The sequence below is a fragment of the Platichthys flesus genome, chromosome 10 (genome assembly GCF_949316205.1).
Source record: "Platichthys flesus chromosome 10, fPlaFle2.1, whole genome shotgun sequence".
NCBI lineage: Eukaryota > Metazoa > Chordata > Actinopteri > Pleuronectiformes > Pleuronectidae > Platichthys > Platichthys flesus.
This window is the reverse complement of record NC_084954.1, coordinates 7,139,667-7,167,131: the sequence shown is the minus strand read 5'-3', so window position 1 is coordinate 7,167,131 and position 27,465 is coordinate 7,139,667. Positions and strand designations below refer to the sequence as shown.

Here is a 27,465-nt window from a genome sequence, read left to right as displayed (position 1 = left end):
AGAAATACTCAGGATGTAAAAGAGAAGCCTACGCGACGAGGTTGCCTGACGAATTTGTCAACTTTTAAAGACAACTAGATCTGAGAGCTTTCAACGATATAAGGGCCGACGCCGGTATCCATGTGCTGTAGACAAAAACATGTGATTTCCGTATTAGTATTTATACGTTATGCTCTGCCTCCTTCATGCTCTACCCAGGCACTGACCTGGACGACCCCCTGCTGCTTTCTTCATATGTGAAAAGCAAACTCCGGCTCAGGGTGAGAGTTGTCTCAATACTTGCATTTTACCCTTTGGCAAGAAAGCAAAAAGACAAATATTTCCTTCACCGGCGACGAAGCAAGTCAGGCGATGAGCTTGTGGATGGAAGTGTCTTGCAGGAGAAATGTGAGGAGTAAATGAGCTATAAAAAGTGTTAGTCCAAACAAGCTAACACCTGCTCCCTGGTGGATCGGTGTAGAGTAGAGTGAGAGGAACATCCCCCTGCTGTCTCCTCTCCTTGTTTACCTCAGCATGTTTCCCCGTTTGGCCACCCCGCACGGACCCCCGCACACACTGACCAGCACAGACAAACACAGGGACAAAGAGAAGGATCGTGTGAGAGAGGGGAAAGACACACCTCGTTAATCTTCCTGGCACTTTCCACTCCGCGGCTGTCCGAGTCACCGGCAAGTTTACTTTTGCGTGGAGGTGAAATTGACTGATGCCCAAGCGGCCGCCGTACAACGCAAAATGGGCCGCGTCACCAACAAGTAATAATTTACACAGTTTGTGATTTGCACACTGATCTGTTTTCTGAACTCTTTCATGCCCTCTGCATTGATCTTGTCTCTTTAAATAGAGTTCTCAAAATGTTTGGACACACACTCTTTCAGTCAGCACCTTGAGGACTGAGGAGAGCTGAGGAGAACACAACACTACACAGTCAATGGGTTATCCTGATGAGTGTAATTGACTGAAGGTGAAGGTACACCATGTTTTCCCTTTTTCTAGTCTCTATGCTGAGCTAAAGTAAATGTTTCCCGGCTTCAACTTCCAATCGAATGTGCAGACATGAAAGTGGCCAATCTTCACATCTAAATATTGGCGAGAAAGCACAAGAAGTGAACAGCACTTACCAAAATGTTGCACTATTTCTTTAATATGCTTTAACCCACTTAAATTTTAAGTATTTTAGTTTTTTCAGGTCAGAAAACGAGAGACAGCAACACGTGAACTCACTGAGGAGTTGATTATTTGGCCCCTAAGGACACATTGTGATTAAAATACAACCACATATTTATTCAAATTGTTCCTGACAAGCTCACATTGTCACACACAAACAAAAAGCGGTGACAGCAAGTCAGGCAGCCCATCCCAAGCCAGGCTCCAGTGCGGAGGGTTGTCAGACTTGTGAATTGTTGGGGGGGAGTCTGAATGACAATGGGTCTGGTAGCCCTAGAGGAGATTGTATGGGCAGCGGGACCAGGCAGCGGCTTCTGTGTGCTGGAGTCAACAGCCCCAATCACCCGCCTGGAACCTGGGGCCCAGACAGCCGGGGGGGAGGTGGAGCCGCTGGCCTGACATCGGCTACGGGGCTGCAGGGACGGAGGAGCCCCAGCCCCAGACAGATCCTCCAGGGCTGTGATGTCTCTTGCTCCAGGTCTCGCCTTGTCGGTGACCTGCATGGGCCGCTCCTTTCCATCACATTTGCCCAGCCTGCTTAAAAATTCCCCCTCCTTTCGCCTTCATCTATTACCAACTCCTCCTCTCCTTCAGGACCCCGGAGACCACACCCCACCAAATCCCCACCTAAAGACTGCCTGTGCTCTGGTTTAATCACCGCTGGATGTGGGTGGAGGTGGGCGGGAGGCGAAAACCACATATTACATCATGTATTTACTTATCCAGGGTAGCGAGCGCACGACATGGAGAGTGGAGCTGGAGGTGAAAGGTGAAAGATTCAGGAGTAAATGACTCATGACCAAAGCCAAAGGGGCTGGGTTGTGGGGGACAAGGTTGCTTGAACACCAAAAGGTAGACAACACCTCCTCAGAGACACTGGCATGTCTGCCATCGGAGCGTAAAAGTCCTAAAACATTTCACCATGGGCTCGACGTGATTGCTACAGACAAACTTTCAAACTAATCCTCAGAGACTTTCCAGACCTACGTGTCCTGAATACAACAGCGTAATGTTTCCCAGTACGGAGTAAGCACTTTCAGATTATTTGCTATTAATGAAAACAATTAGGGGGCTCAGGCTTTTTGGTAGGCCGCCAACTACTGTTTCAACATTTCCCCCCTTCCTTGCAAGTGGAATTTGAACTCTCTAAATTGCTTCCCTTTAGTAACAATGCAGTAAACACCCTCCAATCCCCCTTTCAACCATCTGCCCATGGTCAACATCACCTCGGTAACTGCTAATGACATGTGCCGCAGCTCGGCCTTGTAGTGCATCCAACCGTCCCACCTTGTAGCGAGGTGGTGCGGCTCCGAGAGACCCAACAGAGTCCAGAGTCAGTGGAGTCGGTCCGCAGATTGTTACATTTACCGCGAGTGTGGGGTTTCTTTATTTTAATGGGGAAAGGGGGGGGGGGTCACCAATATTGAGAAAATTGGTGTCCTAGAAGGAGTGGGAAAAAAAGAAAAATGGCAGCAAAAGAAAACAGGAGTAGAGTTAGGAAGGGTGCATGCATTTCACTTTTTCATCTCCCATGTCCCTGGCAGCCCTCTCGCCTGTCCTCTGCAGCAGCAGTGGCCCTCGCGGAGACATCAAGCACATTCCAAGAGTCGGCCCAATTATGGACAGATGAGGGGCAGTTCTCTTTGTTTAAGAACAAAGCCAGAAGTGACACAACTGATCTTAAAAGGGAGCTCTCACAGCCGCGGCCGAGGAGAGGGGGGCCCGATCGGGCTGGGGGAGGTGACCAGCTGGTTATAAATATCTATTTGGTCAGTTACTGGAAGGAAAAATTTGCAGTTTGTTTGTCATCCACTCATCCAGGTGGTGAGCCTGGTGATTGCAAAACATCAGGGCAGTGAGAGAAACAGAGAGAGAGAGAGGGAAGGAAAGAGAGAGAGAGAGAGAGAGAGAGGCCAACCTGTTTGAGTTTGCCAGAAATGAGGAATTTGACTAATTCCTATATGAAAGCCACATGTCATCCTCGAGTGTAAACCTGCAACGAGAGAAAGCTCTTGGAACGGTCGCAGTGCATATTTAACCCAGTAATTATTCTGATCCTGCACATTAGATATTGCTGCAATGAAAATTTGCCTTGTACTCATAATTACTTCATTTTTAATGACTGTCATCTGGAAAATAAGAGTATCGGAACATTCTTGTTCAGTTGACTGGGACTGCAGATTATTCATATTCCATACAGAAACTTACTGAAGTAGAAGGTTCACTCAGTAGAGCGTAAGCCTTCGCCAGGGCCCAACAGTGTCCCCCTCAATTCATGCACCGAATTTCACACACACTCATAGATTATCAGTTCCCTAAATTTGCCTGATTGTTTTCATCAAGAGCCTTGAATTATTCCCTGGGAAAACTGTCAAAATGTTGAAAAACGCCCTTGAAATGTTAAAGTCAGTTGAAAAAAAACTGTATCCGCCCCCTGACCTGGAGCTGCAGAAACATTTTATGGGTTCTTCCGCCGTACCACATACTTCCACCAGGTTTCATGGAAAACCTTTCAGTTGTTTCTATGTAATCTTGCATACAAAACATCCAACTTACCTGACAGGGGTGAAAACATAACCTCCTTGGCAAGGGTAATAACTTGCCAGGAATAACGGAGCTTTGCACAGCTTGACTTCTGTGAGTTTTCAGAGTTGGCAAATACTCAAACTATCCACAGAAGCACCTCAAATCCACTTGTGCAGAACAATCCACTTTTCAGAAAACCATCTACAGCTTCCAAACACTGTACTATTGCCCAAGAAAATACAAGCTCTCCCAGAAAACAACTTTTTCCTTTTATTCATCTGCCTGACAAAGCCTACAGGGGGTGTGGGAATTGATACTAAAAAGTCGGATTTTTGATGGGGTTACACTTTAATAACGCACATTATGCAAGTGGGTTGGTGAAGCGTGCAGCATTGGACTGCAGAGGGGCGGGACGAGTTTAAAGTTTAATTCCCACTCTGCAGTAAATTAGAACACAGCAGGATAATTTCTGTTTATTCCAAATACAGCTGCCTGGGCCTCTCTCTCTCTCCTCTCCCTCTCCCCCCAACAGACCACACCACGGCCCCACGATCACCTGGACCAGCAGTAGACACACAAACACACACAGACACACACACACACACACGCACACAAATAGCGCCACACAAAACACACGTTATGCAAACATATGCACTCGCATAAACAAACAAACGGGCTCTTGCATACATGCACACATTATGTACACAGATGCAAACACACAAACTCACACTGCAGGCATGCACACACACGCTCACACACAAGGATGTAAACACACTGGTTGCCACTAGAACTGATACATTACAAATAGATTTTGCAGTTCAATGACACGAGGGCGGAACTTGTGTGAACAGGGAGGCGAGCGCTTTGTGGCCACTTGCTTGATTTTGGTTTTCATTATAGAGGTGGACAATGTCTTTATAGAGTGTATCTCACTCTATGACTCTGTTAGTCATAATATATTAAGAATATACTCATGGAAAAAAAGTCTACAGGAAGGTTTGTTTATTGACATTTAAAATGTTCAGTTATCAGTTATTTTCGACCCCTTCTGACTAGAAACTTTGCAGAATTGTGTAACAATGTTTTAAGGAAGTTTTACTCCAGAGTTTTTCACAGCAGCGACCCGGCTTTTTCAATGAGCGAGCCGCTGCTGCTCTCTAGTGGCAGATCATGGCATTGCATGTTATACGAGCTATTATGATAAGGTCTGTCACTATAAATGAGCTTTTGTCTCCATCTAGTGCTTTTCTTAAAAACACACACATATAAATATAGTAAATGTACAAATAGAATGGAAAAAAATTGCATTTCTAATTTTATTCCATCTCCCTCTTTTTATTTTCCTTCTGTCTTCTTGTCTCATTTGGGTTAATTCTTGTTATTGTTAGTAATTAGGGCCCGAGCACTGACAGTGTTTTTCGTTTGAATATTCATGCAAATAAATCACATTTTTGACGGCTTGAACATTAGTCAGGCCTGGTGAAGATGTACATATTCTGAGCACACACACACTCATGCAGACAAAAGTTCTTCCCGCAGATTATCACTCAACACTGTAAACTTCATTGTTGCAGAAGAAGCATATATAGTATCAAGTTTTCATAAAGTGAGAGATTAGAAAACACCGGAGGAGCAGAGTCACTTGTCAGTGAAGTGGTGCTGCAAAGGGGGGCCAGGTGGGGCCACCTTCATACAGTTAAGGATATAATCAGAGTTTGTGCTTTTAAGCAGCACATAGGTCTAAACTGAATGAATGTCAAATCAGTGTGGAGAGCCGTGACCACAAAATAAAAACTGTGTTGTGTATCTAAGGATTAAGGTGAAAGAACATCACTTGTTTGGGACTTACTTTTTAAGAACCCTTCAAAGGGATTCATTAAGCAGAGAATTCGTTGCTGACAGTTTGTTTTAATGTCACAGTGTCAGTGGTGATAATTCCTTTGATGTCTTGGACTGGTGAAAGAATTATACAATCTAAAGAGTGTTCTGAACAGATATATTAGTCTGTATGTAGTTATGTTGATAGCACCATCTACGGCCAGAAGGAGGTAAGCCTGGTTTTACAACTTTTACTAGATTTACATGAAATGTTCACCGTGTGGTCTACAAATGATGGTGTGGGCCGTAATATGTGATAACTGGGGGTAGTCCAGGGCCGCGAGACGGACACAGGAAGTGACATGTTTATCCTTGTTTGTTTTTTAAATTGTTTTTTTTTTTTTGGGGGGGGGGGGGGGTTGGTCCTTGTAAATTCCAGTGATGCCTCATTGGTTTTCTAATTATGCAAGGGATCACATTCGAAGTAATAAAGGGTGTAAAATAAGAATAGAAACAAGTAAACAAAACAGATTGCAGAACGTGTAATAGGACTAATTAATGAGTGGTGTAGATACTCACCAGCTTAATCCAGTATTAATACATATATAAAGAAATATATAAAGAAATAGTGGCCGAAAAGGGCCGACGTATAACGAATGCGGAAAATACGTGCAAGATTAGAACATCTTCATCAATTTGTGAAGTTCAATCTCCACAAATTGAAGTCGGCGAGAAGCCAGGTCCATCACTTTCTTGGGTCCCCCTGGACACATGTCCGGTGTCGTTTCCACGTGTTAATGTTTCTATGTGCATGTGTTTTTGTCTATGTGCATGTGTTTTCTTAGTTTTCACCTGTTTTTGTCTATGTGCATGTGTTTTCTTAATTTCCGGTGCGTTAGTAAACAAAGTTACAGAAGCGGGATTAGATGTTGAAAAATAGCAGAAACCTCCCATCTTGACTTACAAAATCGATTTGTCTCATTCTAGTGGAGAACACGAGTACTGCATGTCCGGTGGTCACGTTCGCGTAAACGTGCGCGCTCACGAGTGAATCCTGTGATCCGTGCTCGTCAGCTGTCAAGCCGCACGCACGCATACTACAGTATTGTCTCCGAGCGGAGGTTTGTTTGGACAAACCGACTGAAGTGATATTCCGCCGGGACCAGCGGACAACTCAAAGTGCGGAGACCGGGTGACGACTCCCGCGCAGCCGGACTGAAGCGACGCGGTGACGGGAGGACCTAGTTTGACCCGTGTCCGGAGAGGGTTTGATTAGGTTTCCGGTTGTAGCGTTTAGTGAGACGCTAGTTCCACGTCCAGCACCATTAGCTTAGCCGCCTAGCATGCTAACATGCTAACAGGCTGATGTAGCCGCGGCGCACTGGAGGAAATGCGCCGGCAGCTCGTCTGGAGCTCCGTGATTTGGGTGAAATTGATGTTCTACTAAATAATTAACCACTATGACGTGTTGTTGGTGGATGTGGTGAAGTGGTGGCAGCTCTGACGAGGAACGGCGGCAGACGAGGAGGCAGGAGGAGCAGCAGGAGGAGGAGGCTGGGCTGCTCGGAGAGTTATGAGCAGTTTCAACATCAGAACCGACACCTCCACGCTGAGCTCCTCTTTGGGAACCGACAGTCAGGGCTCATCGCTCGGCGTCACCACCACCACCACCAACAACAACACCAAGGACTGGGTCGTGGGGAGCGATGGGTTCCCTTGCTGCCACGAGATGAGTCCCATGGACGAGACGGTGCAGGCGGGGATGTCATCGGTCCAGTCGGGACATGACGGGCACCTGCCCTTTCTACACGCCGGGCACCGCAGCCCAGAGGACGGCTTGCTCCTGGACCTCACTTCCCCCGGAGGCTACATCGACAGCGGGCCACTCGGGTACAGCAACGGCGGCGGGAGCAACGTCGGGCCGCTGTTCGAGAAGAGGAAGCGGTCGCGGTCCAACAGCTCCAGGAGCCGCTTCAACGAGGTGGTGACGGAGCTGGGACCCGAGGAGGTGCGGTGGTTTTACAAAGAGGACAAGAAAACTTGGAAAGCCTTTGTCGGGCATGACTCGCTCAACATCGAGCTCATGTTTCGGAAATACTCCGAGCTGCTCCTCAAGGTGGCGGAGTCCCGGGGCAGCGGGGAGAAGGAGCAGGAGGAGGGCTGTGGTGGGGAGGGCAAAGAGCTGAATGGTGCGGTGCCGGTGGAGACCAGGACCAGCAGCGTGCACGGAGGCCCGGGGTTCCTTGACACGTCCATCGTGTCCTCAGAGGACCCTGACTGCTTTGAGATCAACGTGGAGCCTGTGTGCGTCCGGGGAGGGCTCTACGAGGTGGACATTAAGGAGAGGCAGTGCAACCCCGTCTACTGGAAGCGTGAGTATACATCTATAAAGTCATATCTTTGTTCTGCAGCAGTCACAGGTTGTGTTGCTCAAGATCTCTGCAGCATCACTGATCGAGCGTCCGAGGCCCTAATGCCCTCTTTGCACATATAAATAATGTATATACTGTACATTCTGCAGTATAATGGCCGACAGCATACCGATTGATGACCCACATCCACTCACAATTCTGCTGCTCAATCAGAGACTCTGTGCATTGCAACATCCATCCCTACTCCCATAACAGATCGCTAAGAAAACCCACAAACGTAGCAGGTGATTCCTCATTCATCTCAGTCGATTGCTGACTCCTACATGGTTTGTATCAGTATTGTTGTTTAACCAGCTCTGCAATTACTTAGCCTGTATCTGTTGGGATCATCTACACAACCCAGGAAGTCGGCCTATTGGTCTCAGCTGATCTGCGCTAACTAATTCATGGACATTTCCAGGAAAAGGCAGGGAACACAAAGCCGACCCCCTGATGAAAGGGTTCATGGGTTGCTGGTTCTTTTGAAGGTTAATGCCTTGTGACATTTAGAGAAGCCAGTTATTTTTTCCTGAATGTTCATGCTGTGGGATGTGAGTCCTTAGCAGACTGTTCATGCTCTTACTGTGAGGTTTCAGCTCAGCCTGTAACCCTATGCACAAGAAGGTTATATAGAAAGTAATTAAAAGTATTTCAGCTGTGAGATGTGGAGGAGAATTAATCCAAGAAGCCCTCCAGATACTCTGATTCAAATTTAGAGACATATATTCACGTCCTAATATCACAATGTTGCAAATAAGGTGGAAAGAAGTTACAATATCATTTCACAGGAACTTGAAACCTCACATCTGTGAAGCTTATCTTCTCAGACCAGATATGAACCACCCTAATAATGAGTGACTGCACCTTACTCTGAGCCTCAGTGTGTCTTTCAAACACCTAAATAGGAGCCTGCTGATATGTCCAGATGTGCTGTGTCATTGTCCATAGCAAAGGTTCCTGTACTTTTCAAAGTGTGCCTACATTCAGTTCAGCTCCTACACTTTCACCACCGGAGAATCAGTTAATAATGTTGCTCGGTACTGTAACCAAAGCTGGGCCTCGCTTCAGAGGCCGCTGAGACTTGGTCTCTCTGGAATTAGCAGACTTGTTGAGTTAGATGAAAATTAGTTTACATCGTCCAAATCACACATTTAAAATGAGTCAGCTCCTGGAGAGTGACTGTGGCAACATTGTACTCTGGAGAATTTCTGCTTAAAATATGCAGAACAAAACAAAATGGAACTGTACCTTATTTTTAATTTTACCCAAGCCAAAAAAGTCAAGCCTCCTGGATACAGAGGACTGGCTCCAAAATGTTTATCCTAACATCTGAGTTATACTTTTTCATCCTAGACTTAATCTCTTCTTTGTTTTACTGTCTTGCAGAACAAGATCACATTCCGGTGATGAGAGGCCAGTGGTTTATTGACGGTACCTGGCTCCCATTGGAGGAGGAGGAGAGTGACCTCATCGAGCAGGAGCACCTAAGCCATTTCCGCGGGCAACAGATGCAGGACACGTTCGAGTCTGACCTGGTGGTGAAGACCGTCGACAGCAAAGATGGTGAGAGAACGGGGTGGGCACAGGCAGAAAAATAAGGATGATATGTTTTATATATTAAGTGCAGACGAATGTTCTGAATCCGGAAATCTGAATTTTAAACAGCATCATTCTTTTAACTGAGGTTTGAATAAATAAAGCAGTTGTCATGGAGTCATAGTCGAAACAAAAAACAACAAAAAACACCTTATTGTAAACCAGCAACTTGAAATACATACACTCATTTTCTGGTGGATTCACTGTTTTTAAAACCAGTCAGGCAGCAACCTGTAAAACAACACCTCCTTTTTGCTTTGTTATGGCAGTGATGTGACTAACCCCCACTGGCATTTTAGTAACGAATTCCATTTAAAAGTAAAGTCATCTTCTTCACAATAAAGCCCCAAGAAACGCATTGTCATAGTCATAAACTGTGAATTATGTGGCAGCCCTGCTTGTTGAAGAATCGAAGCACAGTCGAGAGAAATGAACGGAGCAGGTGCCTTCTTGTGTGCCCGTGTAGATTTTTGTCATGTCATCCTCGCGGTGTACAGCAGGTGCAGATCGTTGTGGCATTCTTCATTCTGGCACGTCCGTCTCACAGGGCTGGCTCAGGCGGACACGTTGTGGGCTTTAGCTGTGAAGAGCAATAAGAAAGAGGCTCTTTGATTCAGCGTTGGCCTTAAGGCAGCCAGATCTGCGGGACCTTCTGTGGTGATGAATGTGTGGGTGTTTGTGAATGTGGCAGATAAACAGAGCAGAGCAGAGCAGAGAGAAGAAGCAGCAACTGTCGGAGGGAGGGAGGAACTGTTTAGTCCGTGTTCCCAACAACAGGAGAATTATTTGGAAGGTTCAGTCGAGGGTGGTGCCTGAGTAAAGCATACAGGAGGCAGGACATGACGCAATATCACTGCTGTGGAAATCAAGTGTGTTTGTTTAAAGCCCATTGAAAACAGTGTCATCCCTTAGTGCCAAAGGCCCTTGCATGTCATTGCCTTTCCAAGTGGACCTCTTTGTCGGCGTCTTCTACGTGTGGGCACCTGTTTCTCATCCGGAAATATTAGTAATGACTTTTTTTAGAACCAGTTTGACGTACGTCACATATTAGATATTTCATCTATGTGCCCACTCTTGTCCTATGAATTTCCCAGCAATTCTCCTGATGTATTCTCAGATGGGCTCACTCTGCCATTTACCGGACGTTTCTGGAGTTCTTTTAAATGTCCAGAGCAACTGACTCTGGCTTTTGTGTCCTCATTTGAACGCTATCGTGCACGGAACTATCGCTGCTCCCTGCTGAGAATAAATGAAGCTCTGTAAATAAAACCATCAATAGAGCAGAGCAAAGTCACTTTCATCGTCACCCTTTGGGTCTTCCTTCATATTACGTCACATAAGCTTAAACAGAAAAAACTAGAAGGTCACTCCTGTTCCACGAGCAGAAGTGTACATGTACACACGGACACTAAAATATCTGTGCTGCCACGTTGGGGACACAAACGGTCAAAGACAGAGGGATCACAGACAGATTTATCTGTAAGGTGTGTGACATATTGCGCAAGGGCACACAGAGATTGGTTTTCACGTGGAGTCCTATGACTAATGCTAAACACACAGATCATATTCCATGATCATAGTTTGACCAGCAAGGGTAAATGTAGTATAGTATTTCTGTCACTAGACTAGACTTAGAATTGAATTCTTATCTTAGGCAATTGACTTATTTTCACACCAATACTTCTATTTATTAAGGATCATAAAGCAAGCCGGCTGGGTTCTGACATTACCGCAGTACGTCAATTTCCCGTGCTATTGCTCACACTCTCCCTCTCCTTATCGCCTCTCTCCCCTTTCTGCCCCTCCCCTTGTGCCTCAGTGAGTAGCTGAGACTAAAGGTTAGTGAAGCAGAAGACGTATGATCTGCATACCAGCGTACCATGCAGGCCTAAAATGACAATGTTGGAAGCACTACTGCAAATCCTCCTGGCCTCTCACGATCCAAATGTACTTCTCTGCATATACTCTCTCCATGAATCGTGTAGTCAGCCAGTTACGGACGGTTTTCTGAGAAGAATGACTGTTGACGCAGGAAAGTTGGCAGTGGTGACAGATGGTGAGCTTGTGGCATCAGAGAGGAAGCCACGGCTCTTAATTCAGTTGTTGAAGCCAAAAATGGCCATGAGGGGATTGCATGCATTTCATGGGCTTTATTAATTGGGTGTCAATGTTTAATTTTCCATTCGCCTATTTTTGTTCCGGGTAGAATTCTTAGTGTAGATACTGCCACTGTCAGTTTCCAAGTTGAGGTAAATACACAACAGAAAAAAAGTACCTAAACATTTCCCCCATTTATTTTAGGATTTTCCAGTGCGCGTGTGTATGTATTGAAGAGTAATCCTATGATGGAAACTAGAGGGTGTTTCCCAGTCGGTCAGGCTTCTCGGATGTCAACGAGAAATCCATTTATGCCCATGAGGCCGAGAATACACTCTGTGACTGATGACACAGGTTTAAAAGAACTGGACATACATTTTTCACCTAATAACCTTTTAATCCTTAATGTTTCATTTGCCTTAATCTGGATAGCTGTGAGATTAAAACATTACGAGGATCTGAGAGGGTCAGACGTCTCTGCTGGTTGTAACATCAACGTATAGTCTTGTTTGGTGGGATTGAGAGGTGATTGTTGGCCGTCCAGTTTCCCCCTCGGGTGATGTAGAAGTCATGTGTTTCCTGTTCCACACTATAATCTATGGCACAAGTTAAGGTTATTTTGTTCCTTATGAGGAAGACTGTGGGCTTGGTGAACACCCCAGTCATCAGGCAACAACTATTTATGGATGAACCCATTAGTGCTGCGATGGCCAAATGGACTTCACTGATAGCTTAGCAAATACACATCGTGTGTACTCAGCAGGTCTTCCTCCTCAGACTTTCACCTCAGCTGAGACACACACTGCTGACATTTGCAAGTCTGATTCACTGAGTGAGTGAAGCCCTGGGATTTGTAGACTTTGCTGATTTGACTAACAGATGCTGAGAAATCCTTCTCTTTTTTTTTTTTACATCAGATCAAGCGAAACCCTGACTCAGAGATTTAAAGTTAATAGAACATGGTTTGATTGAGCTTCAGCTCTGAGTGTAACTGTTCAAGATTAGCATACAAACACATGAAATTAATTTACAATGTAAATCCAGCAAATTTTTACCAACCTGTTATTAGTTTCTGTGCACCAGTGTTAAACGGCACATTTTTTTACGTAAATCACCACAAATTATTTTGTTATTGTGGGGGTTTTTTTCATGATGAAACTGAAATGAGATTTGTTTTTTTTATCAAATCTTAATCTTAAAACCTTAACCACTCATGTCAGTGAAGGGTCTTAAATGAAATTATTCACTCAATTTCCAAATTATTATTTCAGTTTTATGTATAAAGTGATGTGTGTTATTGTGGAAAAAATATCTATCGGGCATTGTTTCACGTGAAAGACCAATGCTCACATTAATGACTCCACTTACAGAGCATTAACACAATTATAAATAACAAAATACTACAGTCTCAGGCACATCTGAATTTGGCTCATGTAAAACATTTGCAGCATCATAACTACTTATTTGCTCCATTTTCCCTGCAGAAACTTCCCTGATTTTCATATTACAGAATTCTTTCACATATGTTCAAACCTCTTTCTCTTTGTATGGTTATAGCTGGTAAATGTCTCTGGCTCTGACTGGGATTCTGTTTTCAATAAGTTATGAGTTTTCATTAACAAAAATCGAAACATAAATGCTTAGTGTTTAGAAAGTGTGCTTTTATGTGTGTCTCGCATTTAACAAAAACTGTTCGATAACTTTATGCCATTTTATATACTCTCTTGAAATTTTGTCATGATCTGTGTTGTTAACGATTCTCCCCCAAAGTACTTTTCATAAACTTCCCTTTGTAATACAAAAACACAAAAGTTGAAAATTTTAGAGAAATTATGCTTAATAGAATGTTATCTTTATAATTCACAGTGAGGACTGTTGATTTCTGTATTAAGTGTATTTCTGAATCTACCTCAGTATGTCAAGAAGCGCTGCACTTTGGGCTTTTCTCCAGCTTATTTTCGTGATATCTATCTGCAGCCACCAGGCCCTGTCGGTAACCAGTACAGGCTCTGTGTGTGGGTAACCTGATAGCAGCGTTACTTGATAGATCGGCCTGTTCAAGAGCAATGACAGTGGTAGCATGTGTGACTGATGCCAGGGTTGTGGCCGTTACTCACTCTGTCGGTTGTTAGTTTTCTCCCACCTGCCCCCTTTCTACCTCCCTTTTCTGTTCAAATGGAGTGGATATCCGACGAGTGCTAAAACTACATGTCACAAGCGCAAACGCTGTCAAGGTACTGTAAAATACCAAGTTCTTTGTTTTGTTTTATTTTACCTCTGCTGTATTAGATCTGCTAGCTTGAATCCTCTCTCCTCGTAGAACCTATAGGTCTCCTTGGAGCCAGATTTCCCTTTTGTTCATGGTTCAGACCTTTTGCTGTTTAAATCTAATAGATAGAGCTAGACCTAGGCTCAGTTAGAATTGGCTGTGTTCAATTGAATTAGGCTGCTCTCCCTCTATTGCAGCCATAACTGGGCCTAGTTGCTAGAGCGTCTCCTTCTGTGCTGTGACCCAGAGTTTGGTACTTCTGCTGTAGCTGATGCTGCTTGATGAGGGAACCTATTGATCTATCCCTCATCTCCTTGCTGGGATAGTAACATGGTTCTGTAATCTACCAGGGCAACACCCCTTAAACCAGTGGATCTAGAGTGAATAAGTGTGTCCTCACTAAACCTCCTTTACCCATGTTTATCTCTCCGACCCAGTCTCCCACTCTCTCTCTCATTGCTTTCTTTTTCTCATCTCATTCCCCCCCGGCAGTTTGAGCATCATTAATGAACTGCTATCACTTGCTCCCGCGCTCGGGGCAATGAACAAAGCGCTCTGTTAAGAGCCCTTGCACAAGTGATGAGCTTCACAGAGTAGCCATTGTGGCCGTTTACTATAGCCCCCAAACATGGTGTGTGGAGTCGGCCTCTTAGAGGTCCATCACCGTCCTAGTTCTAGGTGCATTGACCCTCTCTGGGTCTATGTCCCCACATCATATAGTAAATCCAAGCAGCCGTTGACCTAAAATCGATTGTCCTAAGTAGAATTTCACAGAGACCTTGAATAAGAGTATTATAGTTTTGCAAGTAGCACTCGTATATTGTAGAAAAACATAGCCAAGAAAAAATAGATCCTTAGGAAACAACTGTTACAGCCCCAGACTACATCATATTTATGATTCATTCAAAGAGCTCCATTGCTTCTTGCATTTCTCAAATTGTCTCACACAAATTCCCCTGTTTACTTATCAGCTTATCCAGCCTGTTCCCACAGTCCTGTACTTTGCCCCTCACTCCGTACTGTGAAATCCTCCCTCACCCTCAGTAGATCTCCACAGCCATCAGAGAGCAAGCTCAGTAAACTCTTTAACCTTGTCTCGGTTGACTGCCAGCTCCTCAGTCCACCTCGACCCCCCCTCCTCCTTTCCCATTCCTTTCTGATGCATTGGCCTTCATTGTAAAACAGGAAGTCTTTTTGTACAGCCCATAAACATCTCTCCACGTTACTGGCAACATTTCCCTTTCTTTAGTCTCTTCAACTTTCACATTTGATATTAATAAAATATTAAATAAAAAAACTGCAGAAATATGCATGTTGTAGCTGACCTCAAAGACTTCCTGTCCTACAATGGACTTGGCTAACATAAGGCTCAACAGTCTGAAGTGGCCCTTCTTGTGTAACAGTTGTAGGTCTCATCTCTCAGATCAGCTTACTCCTCCAAGTCTTCACCTGTGAGAGCATGAGGTAGAGATAAGAACAGGGGGCCACTTTAAACTGTGCGGTGGTAGAGGTTAAGCATCCGCTTCCTTTTGTTGCTGAGCAGTTTCATCTCAGGACCTGCAGAGATAAATGGAACCGCGTGAGAGAAGAAACTCAATCGCTCACCTTTCGTTTCTCAGGACTTCAGCTTTTTTATTTTATGGTGGGGGTTAGATTTCTTTTTAATTCAAAGTTTGATTAAGGCACTTCTTCTGTCCAATAAGTGTTCCTTGTCGTCTTCTTCGTCGGGTCCCTGCTTGTCCGTCTCCTGTAGAGGCAGTCATTCATTTTCACACTGGCTTCACTCACTGTGAACACACACACACACACACACAGATAGTTGATATGAAGTATAGATTGTTTTATTGATTCGCGTGGGAATTGGAAAGGGAGAGAAACTATTTTTTTCGAAATTTCCTGACAAAATGTAATTTACTTATTTTGGAAGGAAGACATGAATTATTCCTTACTCTACTCTTGTACAATGAGCATGTACAAAAGACATTAAAAAACAGTACAAAAATAACGCTGTATGTCTTCTACACTTGTGTCCTTGTTTGTGAGTCAATACTGTTTTGAGCTCAAACAAAGGCATTGCGTCTCTCCAGCTCTTAAGGGTTTTAATCCCTAGATTGGATCCGAGCAGTACAAAGAGCCATGACTGTGCACTGGACCTACGCCAAAGCCTTCCACCAATCTCGATATGAACTTGCCTGCACAGGACATCTAAGGGACATGCTGCTGCAGGGACATAAATAGATCTCTCTTCAGTCTACCAGTTTCATTTATCGCTCCTAGCTTTAGTAGTAGATGGTGTCGCCTCTCGAACCATACCTCTACTCTCATTTGCTCCAGTCGCTGCATTATACTTTGACAACCTGGAGAAAAGTAAAACGTAACCGCGACTAGTCAGGAAATATATTGAAAAAAATATATATGTAGATACCTAAATGTTGAGGATGCATATGCAGGACGGACAAGCAAGAGCTGAAATATGCAATCATGGTGTGTGGTATTTTTTATTTTCTTTCTACAGGCAGATCAATGCTCCAGACTGCATTTGATTGGGCTGTTCAGATGATTCTAGAAATTTCCCTTTTTTGTAACTCTGTGTTATTCTGGTGCTGGATTCAGTCTCTCCCTCTTTGCGCTCAAAACACTTTGTATCGTGAACCTTTCTCCTTCGTCCGTTTCCCTGGTTTTTCCCTTCTCTTTGCCTAATTTCCCACTCTGTCTGACAATGCCCTCCTCTCTTTCCACTCATTCAATCACTCCTCTCTCTCTCTCTCTGCCACCCTCCCGCAGCCATCCACAGTCTGAAGCTGAGTCGGACCCACGTGGATTGGCACAGCGTGGATGAGGTCTACCTCTACAGCGACGCCACCACCTCCAAAATTGCTCGCACCGTGACTCAGAAACTGGGTTTCTCCAAAGGTTTGTAACCACCAACTGTCATCGTCTTTTTCCAGATATTTAATTTCCCCCTTATTTTTCGTCTAGCATCACCTTGTGGTTGACATAAGCATATAGCTCAAAGCGCCATTGTGCAGTGCAGTACAGAAGCGCTAGCCTGGCTTTCCACCCTCAAATATAAATAGTTGTTTATTTATAATTTGTGTGAAACCAAACACCACTGCCCAATTCTGTCTCCAACTGATGTACAAATTAAATTCTTATGACTGTAATTTCAATGCACAATCATTTTCTTGTATCAATGACCTTTTGCAACTTGCTTAAACATGTCTGGGTACAGTTCAGTCTCTTAAATGGATTAGCCCAGATAATCACTGTGTCCATCTGCTGTTATGAGGGGTTAGTTTAGATGAAATGGCTTAAGCGTAACTGTAAAGATGGCGCCTGCACTTTAACCCACTGTGTGATGTTTGATCTGTAAAGAATCTGAGAGACTCCCAGCTCCACGGTACATGTTCATCTCTGTAGGAGGAGGAGCGGGCCCTATTTATCTCCATCTCCCTTGACACACAAATGCTTCGTGAGGGGAAATCTCCTTAGTGCTATCCAGACAGCAACCAATGCCATTGGCTCCTGTAACCTTGCCGCAGAGCACATGACTGGACAAGACTATAGATTCTAAATAAGGACCCACACTCGATCCTCCAGACACACCACCAGTGTTGTCACGGTGCATTGGGACACGACGCCAGCAGAACTTTGTGTCTCACCTGCTGGCCTCTTTTGGAGTCAGAACAACACATTACTTAACCATCAACAAGATATATTAATAGCCTTCTGGCGAACAGACTGAAAATGTGTTTATTTAGCAGTGCTGGATAAAAATGCTGTTAATAATGATTTAATAACGACCCCACCCTGTCATCTTTCCTCTTCCAGCCTCAAGCAGTGGTACAGGGCTCCACCGGGGCTTCGTTGAGGAGGCCTCACCCGAGGACAGACCCCCTCAGACTACACACATCGTCTTTGTTGTCCATGGGATTGGACAGAAGATGGACCAGGGACGCATTATTAAAAACACTGGAATGTGAGTTGCGGTATTAAATCAGTTGATTCAATTGAGTATTTGCCTGTTTTAGCAGTTGCACAATATTTTCTGTTTTATCCCTTTGGATTTAAAAGGACATCTTCCACCTATCTATCTTTGGAATTTACACACTTCCTATATCCAATCTAAGTTATCTCATGTAGGCGGTGAGAGAGAAAATCTCCCCGGGATGATGTGATGCTTGAAAAACCCTGAAGTTTGTTTGCTCTCTGTTCCTCTTCTCTTCTCTTTTCAATCACAATGTGTCCCTCACACTTCTCGTTCGTTTTTTCCTGTGACTTTTGTGACGACTGTCCTCTTCTTCCCTCTATCTGTCACGACACAGGCACAAAAGCCTGATAATATCTGGTTGTTTGGAATGATTATGAAGTGTATTAGAGCAGATTCTGTGTGTTCAGTGCCCTGGCCTCCTCACTAAGCTCCTGTTGCACATTGTGTTTGTAAGTCGCTGATCAGGGGTTTCAGATATCAACCTGTCCAACAGGTTCTTGGGATTCCAGATATGGTCATCTCGGTAACTAGTCCATTTATTGATCTCACAGCTAAAGTGGTTGCAGAAAATTAAGGTACTGCTCATCACTGTACATGTTAACAGCTGGTATTTAAACATGATTATACAATTGTAAACACAGTGGGATAGTACTGCATTAACTAAATCTGTTTTACCCTCTGCTTCATTCATCTAAAGCCTCTCATAGTCACGGTAGAGGAAGTTATTTCCAGCATTTCTCTTGATACCACTGCACCTGCAGCCTTTGTTTTTTGTTCTCTTCCCCTCCCTCCATCTTTCTCACTCTCTTTGTCACCCCGGCTGTTCTCTAAAGTTTGTCCTTCTATTGCCAAGAAAGCGCTAAACACTGAGAACTGAGGAAACACAACAGAATAGGGAAATGCACTGCAACACTAGCCAAACCGAAACTCTGTAAAATGCTTGCAATGCATCTGCGGCAACTTAATGAAACCGCTGCAGGAAACACTAAAGACTTTACAAATTATAATACTGGGTAAAAATCCAGATTAAATGATGAAAAGTCCTTGATGAACTCAGATCAGAGATTTACTACCTAGTGTTAAAACTCATATAAATTAGGACTCAGCAAAGCACATACCTCCGAGGGCAAGGCCCCACAGTCCCCTTCAATTCAATCGAGCTGCACCAAGTCTTACACACTCATAGATATCCCTCCTCTAAAGACGCTAGTTTTATATCATCAAGATCAATTAATTATTCCCTGGGAAATCTGTGAAAATTTGAAAAACTTCTCTTGCATTGTTAAAGAAAGTGAAATAAAATCCTGGATCCACCCCCTTATTCAGATAAGAACCAAAAAGTAATGAGTTTTGTTGTTTTTGTTTAATCTTCTTTACAGACAAACAACAAACCCAGAGGGGTGAAAACATAATCTCATTGAAGGTTATTACAATAATATTCAAGCCTGTGAGTCCAGACGGCTCAAATGTAATTCTTGGACGGTTTGAGAAAATCTAAATTACTTCCATTTTGTTTGGGTGGTGGCTCAACCTTCAGAAAAAGATACATCCCAATACTGTGAGACTGTTAGCAAACAGTTTAATCAGCCTGCTGAGATCTTTTTGTCTTTCACAGGCTTCATGTTGGAACTCTATTAATAGTAGATGTTTGTAGGAAGTTACAATTGCACCACTGTATTTACCTTGGTGCCCTCGCAGTACTACCGCAAGCAGTAGAACAGAGGAACAGGGCCATGTGTGTCTGTGTGTCACAGAGTTGGTGTCGGGCCATCGGCCGTGGCTTTGGTCAGCTAAGCAGGTAAAGTAGACCGAGTCAAGCTGCAGAGCTCCATAAGCCTCACTGCCAGCTCCTCGTGGATTATAACATAAACACTTTCCCCAGCCGGGAGGAAAGATCAGCCTGTCTGGCCTTTTCATTGTTTATGCTTTATTTATGTTGAACCTGAATTAAGTTCAGCCTTGTGCCTTTCATTGTTACATTATATCATCAGCAGTGATGATGGAGGTAAACAGTGGTGGTTGTTTTTTTAAATGTGAGTTCCCCTGCAGACACTCACTAGATGGTCCGGTCAAAACCTGCATTATAAGATGCCCCATTCAGAGCCCAGTCGTCTAAAAGCCACTCTCAGCCTCTATTTGCTCATTCAACACCGCACCTCATCCTCTCTCTCCTGCGAGCTAATGCTGCCCCATATATGAATAGCAGCGGTGTAGCCATTGTGTGTGTGTATCTGCGTCCACGTGTGTGCATGAGGGAAGCTGCTGCATCAGTGAGCAGGAAAATGGACGTTGTTATTCTCATCACAACAGACTCTGTTGTATCAGGGCCAGACATCCACTCAGAACCTGTCATGACGACACTGCTGCCCATACAATGTGAAACCCAGATACACTCATTACTCTTTACTGTTGTCCTGATCTGTTGTTTGTTCTTCATTGTCACGTGGTCATTCAGGCTGAGGGAGGGTGTGAGGAAGATGGAGGAGAAGCACTTTTCAGAAATCAGTGACGAGCGTGTGGACTTCCTGCCGGTTGAGTGGCGCTCAAAACTCTCACTGGATGGAGGTTAGTGTGTGTTCTGTGAAAGTGATCATGAATGTGACTTTATGCACATTTACACACACCTCTTTGTTTAGTTTTTGTTTTACGTGTGAGCAGTTGAAGATAGTTCTCTCCAAACAAGGAAAGCGAATGAAGCAGAGCTGTCGGCATCTGTTGATCTGCTGTTCATGTATCTAACCTCCTGCCAAAACTATTGGTTGATAAATAACTGTGTTATTGTTTGAATGTCTCCGTAGACACAGTAGACTCAATCACACCAGACAAAGTGAGAGGACTGAGAGATCTCCTCAACAGCAGTGCGATGGACATCATGTACTACAACAGCCCCCTGTACAGGGACGAGGTGGGCGTCACCCACTTTGAGAAACTCTCTGACTTTGTCAAACACCGTCCGTCCATTAAACTCCTCCACTTCCTGTCCGTCCCCAGATTACCAAAGGCCTAACGCAGGAGCTTAACAGGCTTTACACACTCTTCTGCTCCCGGAATCCGGAGTTCGAGGAGAGGGGAGGAAAAGTGTCCATAGTGTCCCACTCCCTCGGCTGCGTCATCACCTACGACATCATGACGGGCTGGGATCCCGTGCGCTTCTGCCTACAAGAGGATCGCGCTGTGGGAGAGGAGCTGGACCTGCGCTGGATGTCCTACCAAGAGAGGAACATTTTAGAGCAGCTACGGCTCACGAGGATTAGGTAGGGTTTACTGATGTAGATCTCAGGGGTTGTAAGTGTATCTGCGTGTGTAGGATCAGGGAGAGATCTTTTATGAGAGGCCTGAGGTACAACTTTTGATATGTTTTCTGTAGGCTCAGCAGAATACAAAAACAATGAACTAGTTGGATAACTTCTAATACCTTATCCACTCTTCTCTCATTTAAATTCAACATTAAACTGAACTTTGTTTTGTTTTTTAATACACATAATACAGCGTCTGCTTTTCGTATAGTTCATTCTATAACAGTCAGGCACCAGGTCGTGCTTCCTGCTTGGGGCAGTGAATTGGAAGAGAAGAGGTTTTTTATTATATCTCATCATTCTGTTTGTGCAATATAATTTAATGTGTGCACCATTACCTTCGTGTAACAAGAAACAGCTGGAGCAAAGGTCGAACTGAGATAGAAACCTGGCTTAAGAATAGAAGGTCTGCAGATGATGAATGGATGGGTGGGTAGGCACCTGGAGGTTATAGTAATGTATACATGAATGTATAAGGGGAATTATACCATTTAAGATTATTATATATTCTATAATGTGCTTTTTGCTTTCTAACAGGTTGCGAGAGTTGGAAACTCAGCTTGTCACACTGGAGGCCTCTAAACCCTCCGCACCTCCAGCCCTGAAATTTAAGGTAAGATGCCTTAATGTACTGTATGTTAACCATTACAGTATTAAATTACTCTATTTTAATGAATATTAATTTTGGTTGTTTGTGTTGTAAAGAACTGCTAATAAGACAAAAGAGAACAAATGTCATCGTTTTTTCTTTTTCACAGGTGGATAACTTTTTCTGCGTGGGTTCTCCTCTGGCGGTGTTCTTGGCCCTGAGAGGCATCCGCCCTGGTAGCAGCTGCCATCAGGACCACATCCTGCCCACTCCCATCTGCAGCAGGCTCTTCAACGTCTTCCATCCCACAGACCCTGTGGTCAGTCTTACTTTTACCCCACTCTGTAAAAATTCTTTATCATTCGGGGTAATGATAGCATGTGGAGACTCTTTTGTTATTATTGTCTCTTCAGCATTTGTTATTTCTTTATTGCTTAGCCAGCACATAATTTGGGTATTTGTTATAAAAAAGTTGCTGTTTTTTTAAGAAGTGTTCTGACATAATGTAACTGAAGTGTGTTGCTCTCTGCAGGCATACAGACTGGAGCCCCTCATCCTTAAACATTATAGCAATATCGCACCTGTTCAGATCCACTGGTAAGACCTTGACTCTGACATCTTATAACACTTGATATTCTTTGTACACACAAGTAATGTTTTGTAAGTATAACTGCTCTGAGTTGCTGTGATTTTCTTTCTTTCTCCCTGCATCAGGTGTAGCGCCACAAACCCCACATCCTACGAAGAGGTCCGGCCAACCTTCCTCACCCCAGTCAAAGACCCAACATCTGACACCGAGAGCATTCCCAGCCCGAGCACCTCCCCTGTCCTCCCCCGCAGGCACTATGGAGAATCCATCACTAACCTGGGCAAGGCCAGTATACTCGGTACGCCATGAACCATCACTTTTTTAATCCTGTATATCTGTAATAGGATGTATGACTGGAAGAGTTGTTAACTTTCTTTTAAACATACATTCGAACCTGGCGGAGGTGACTAATACGAACTCGGACAGAAACAAAAGCCCCAGAGAAAGAGCAGAGCAAATTAGAGGTTACTGTGGTCAATATTCTATAGGTAAAATCAATTCTCTGCTGTGCAGTTCAATATTTGAAGTAATGTGAGATGCTCAGCTCGACTACAGTACTACATCAACAGTGCCATCATGTGGAGAGAAGGAGAGTGGGTTCATACACTTTGCTCCCCCTGCAGTTTTAAATAGAGTTAAATAAAGAAACGTTAAAAGGAAAATACATTTCCACCATTTCTCGTATTTGCTCCTAACCACATCTCACCAGCTCTTTCTCTTTTTTACTGCCTCCATGCAGGAGCGGCGAGCATAGGCAAAGGTATCGGAGGCATCCTCTTCTCACGTTTCTCACGCTCCAACAGCCAGCCTTCAGTGTCTTTAGGACTGGAGGGAGTGACAAACACTGAAGAGGAGGAGCAGAAGCGAGCAGAGAGCCATTCAGCGTACGGCCTCTCCACCTTGATCCGGCCCACCTCACCCATCGTTGACACATCATGTGAGTTTACTTACCTCTCCACATCTTGTTCTGATGATCTCATTTGGAGCCAGAGTCTGTGCTATAGTAGGTAAGGAGGTCCCAATGAGACCTTCTTTCGACCAATCACCAGTCAGTCTCAGACGTCAATCAGTCAGAACACTAGAACATACAGCAGTGTGATAGGAACTACCTAAAATGACAGAATCCATCTTTTGATTAAAATGTATTTGATGAATACATTGAACTTGTGGTCTGGCTCATATCCCTTCTGCGAACATGAAGGAGGCGATCAAGATGCCTGGGCTTCTTTTTTGATGAGCCGTCATGTTTTTCATCTTTACTTACAGTTTATGGTCCACACCAAACAATCCTAGAGGAAGTCTCCTTACCAGAGTTAATACAAAATGTTAACCTTTAAAGTGCTTTGGGAAGGTATTAGTTATTAACTCACAAATGTTTGTACAACTCTGTTTCTCACAGTGGAGCTGGAGCGGCGCATCGACTTTGAGCTCAGAGAAGGTATGGTGGAGAGTCGCTACTGGTCAGCAGTTACCTCCCACACAGGCTACTGGTGCTCACATGACATCGCTCTCTTCCTGTTGACTTTCATATACAAGCAGAAGACGACCTCTGACTTAACAGAAGACGCTCCAGAGCCAGACTGAGTCTGCACATTACACAACACACTCTTGAATAATGTCTGACAACTCTAAAAGGGTTGGCGAGACACAGAAATAGACTTCATCCATTTATTTTTATGCGCACAAACTGATTAAATACACTTATCTCTTTCCTTTATCACCCTGTGATCCAGCTTTTTTGAATCTTGGAAATCAACACAGATGAACTGACGTAACTCCAAGATGTGCATTTAATGTCTCTTTTTGTTTATCTCGTACACAATTGTGCACCCTACGGGTGACAGTGTTGGACCAGGAACCCCTAAGGAGGTGCCCCTTTTACTAGTATGAGCAGATGTTGCTTATAAACATGAAATAAGAGCTGAATGAGTTTGATGCACCAAGTGGAAAAGACTTAACTTCATCCCAGACAACAGCAGCATCCTGTTGGTGAAGTGTCCATAAGTTTACGGTTGATTAATGCTTCTGCCCAGCCTCCTTTCCAGTGACTCTGTCTGGAGCCTTGTGACACACATGCCTGACCCTCGGTCACTGAGGCTTTCAGATTAAAGTTTTCTTTGATATCGAGGATAAAAGAATTAGAGCTGTCAAAAACAGTTTCATCCTTTCAAGCATTTCTAACCTGTAACATCATGTGTACTTTATCTCTGATGCTAACAAGCAAATTGTATGCCTTTCAAAATTAGCCAAACAATGTTACACATAACATACGTGTGGTCTGTTATACGGATGAATTGGTATCTCTGTTATTTTCTTTTTCTTTTTTACAGAACCTGAGGGCATTATCCCTTTAACAATGTTTGGGAGCATGAAGAGAAACATAACAAACATATTATTTTGTTTTTCTTATTCTATGCCATGATCACCTCTTTTATTTAACATTCATTCCTAAATCAGACACCATGAGCAAACCACCACTTTTATGCCACACACACAGTCAATGTTGAGTTTCTATTAACTAAACAATTTTGGGGATAAAATGCATCTTATTACAACAGTTACAGTTTATCAGGACATTGTTTTCCATAAATGTTTACAGCCACATAAGGCTTGTATCATGATACTTATAAATTAAGCATTGAGCATGTGTATTTATTTTCTTACACACAGTTTATGAATGTTGATCGTAGTCTAAAACGCTCACAAAGTATTTTGCTCAAAACAATCTTACTGATTCAAACTTGCATGATTCTATTTAACTGATGTGATACCATGTTCATGTTTTTATAACCATATCCAGATGAAATCCGTGGGACTACATGCATTTTGATCTTTAAAAAAAAAAAGAAATATATTCATATATTCTTCCTAGCGATTTTCAGTCTCTTTTGGACATGAACATGGTTCTCATCTCAGGAAAGTGGGACTCAAACCTGTGGCCAAATAACGTGTCTAGCTTTCTACGCTCGGATTTAGTGGTGCAAAGGCTAATTCATTCTTCATGAAAAAATGTAATTGGCCTAAGGTAAAAGTAGCATCTATTGTCATTTTGTGGCCAGTGTACACAAACATTAATTGTATCTTATCGGCCTTTTTTGTGAGTTGGTGACTGGTTCACACTTTGAGAAAATGAATATGATGCAGCCTGTCTTTTTATTTATTTAAAAGATGGGCTCCTTCACACTTAAAAACCTGAGTTTTCTAAAAAGAGAAAACAATATGGACAAATAGCGAAAGCAGATCATGACCATATTTTTTTTTATAAAAGTTTCTGCTAATCGTGATTTATGTAGAGGTCTTTTCTCGACATGGTCCTTTGACATCACAGCCAGTAGCAGTTATGCAGAAAGGAGAAAAGCTCACTCACTTTACGTGGTGTCATATATGTATAGTAAATGGATGCTTTAAGAAGGAAGACATTGCAGAGAGCGCCAACACACATCTAATGAACTGTGTTGGTGTCTTTATTAAGTAGAAAAATCTCCTATGAATGTTATTGGATGTCTAATTAGATGATTTGTGACACAACCCCAGTGGATGAAGAAATGGAACGACCCTCAGATACACATGTGACAGAGCGTGTTGCCCTCTGTGTTCAATTTTCCCAGTTAGAATATCAAAGAGCTTATTTTAATTAGAGACACCGTCACACGCTGTTTGGGATCAATTTATCGGTGTTGTGTGTCTGTTATGTCCGCAAAGGCCTAATGACTGAAACCAGGCTGCCTTGTAGTCGACCAGATGGTATAGAATGGACAAAATAGAAGGGAGAAGGATATGGAAGGATTTCTACATTTGACCTGGTGGATCTTGCACATTCATCAGCTACGAGTTGCACAGAAAGGATGTAGAATACCGCCCGATTATTAATGACTTTATTTATTCCTGTTTGCACGTGTTCCATTGCAGCAATAGAAATTTGAAGGTGTTTCTCGGAAAGCAGCAATGCTATTTATCTTGGAGACCTTAGGCGTGCAATGCAGAATACGTAGAACACTTCCATTGTTGCCTCTGCACCTGAAAAATCACACTTTCAAATCCATATTGTAGGAGTGTGTACAGGCCCTCAGATCAATCGCGACAAGGTTTGTGATTCGGCTCCAAGTTTCCATGATTTATGTGAAATTTGCACATTTTCCATCAGAGCAATTCTTGATTCCCGCACAGATTTTAAACGGTGCTCACTCTGCATAAGAAATCAATAAATAAACAACTAAACTTGAGAGAAAGACAGAGTTTTGTCAATGTAAATTGTACTTTTGACTTCATGAGCATTTTATGCACAACATTTTGAATGATGACAGTATGCTCTATTTTTTTGGTCAAAGGTGCAAGCATCAGGGAAAAGGCTTCTATACATTTTTGTAGATTTAAGTGTTGATTCTAGTTTGAAGCCATAATTCCTTCAAATGATCAAGAGCTGTCACGGGTGTGTTGTCAGTCTTTAAAATATTCTAAATCTAATCAAAGAAGGGCCTGCAGCCATATGTCATCACACACTGGGTGAGAAAGAGAAAACTGCACATTGAAAGTTATTGTGTTTTTGAATGAAAATTTTGTCAGTTACCACTGTTAACTTTTAATGGATGTCTGGAAAAGATTTTTTTTTGTCTGTCCTTAGAGCTGTGCAATAACCCATGCCTGTAATGGATTCTAACTGCCATCCAAAGCATTGTATTTATTTCCTTTTATTAAAGTATTTCTTTACAATGACTACTACCGTTGTCTGCCATATGTCCTAGACAATCACCAGGGAAATGTTGACTGTAGCTGCTGTGTAGGAGGAGGTTGCAAATCATCAGAGAGTTCTATTGTCCATGTTTTTTTGGACAATAGAACTGTCTGTTCTTCTGAACCGGGTCAGATTCCTTCCGAGGGACCCCCTCACAGGAACATCAAAGCTGAATTATAGATCATAAATGGGCTTCATTGTGATCCTCACAGCTTCCAGATGAATTACTGAGAGTTTTTTAATGCAGTTTAGTAACATCTGCAGAGCGAGACTCACAGATGGGACCAGTTAGCGCTGGGGTTATTGGGTTATTCTCATAAATAATGGATTAGGCCCTGCTGTTCTGTGTTTGGCCAGAAGAGGTCAGCCATCTCTCAGTTTAAAAAT

At 43.3% G+C, this 27,465-nt stretch overlaps 1 protein-coding gene across 2 annotated transcripts; it reads left to right on the top strand.

Moving 5' to 3' along the window:
* Window positions 1-6,582: 6,582 nt before the first annotated feature.
* ddhd1a (DDHD domain containing 1a) lies at window positions 6,583-27,059 on the top strand. 2 transcript variants are annotated; one of them, XM_062397117.1, is made up of 14 exons: window positions 6,583-7,880; window positions 9,306-9,482; window positions 13,745-13,846; window positions 16,666-16,794; window positions 17,713-17,860; window positions 20,328-20,437; window positions 20,671-20,777; window positions 20,864-21,126; window positions 21,706-21,781; window positions 21,927-22,076; window positions 22,290-22,354; window positions 22,472-22,644; window positions 23,086-23,283; window positions 23,746-27,059. In XM_062397117.1, exons 1-14 carry the CDS (start codon window positions 7,082-7,084, stop codon window positions 23,928-23,930), a joined length of 2,682 nt encoding a protein of 893 aa, XP_062253101.1. In that variant the 5' UTR covers window positions 6,583-7,081; the 3' UTR covers window positions 23,931-27,059. The 2 variants fall into 2 exon arrangements, with proteins under 2 accessions (XP_062253101.1, XP_062253103.1); XM_062397119.1 differs by lacking the exon at window positions 13,745-13,846 and having other exon boundaries at window positions 6,584-7,880.
* The last annotated feature ends 406 nt before the right edge of the window (window positions 27,060-27,465 follow it).

Coding starts and splice junctions, on each gene's coding strand:
- ddhd1a (XM_062397117.1), top strand. CDS start 7,082: ATGAGCAGTTTCAACATCAGAACCGACACCTCCACGCTGAGCTCCTCT. Junction 17,861..20,327: donor ATTATTAAAAACACTGGAAT/GTGAGTTGCGGT, acceptor GTGGTCATTCAG/GCTGAGGGAGGGTGTGAGGA. Junction 22,645..23,085: donor GGGCAAGGCCAGTATACTCG/GTACGCCATGAA, acceptor GCCTCCATGCAG/GAGCGGCGAGCATAGGCAAA.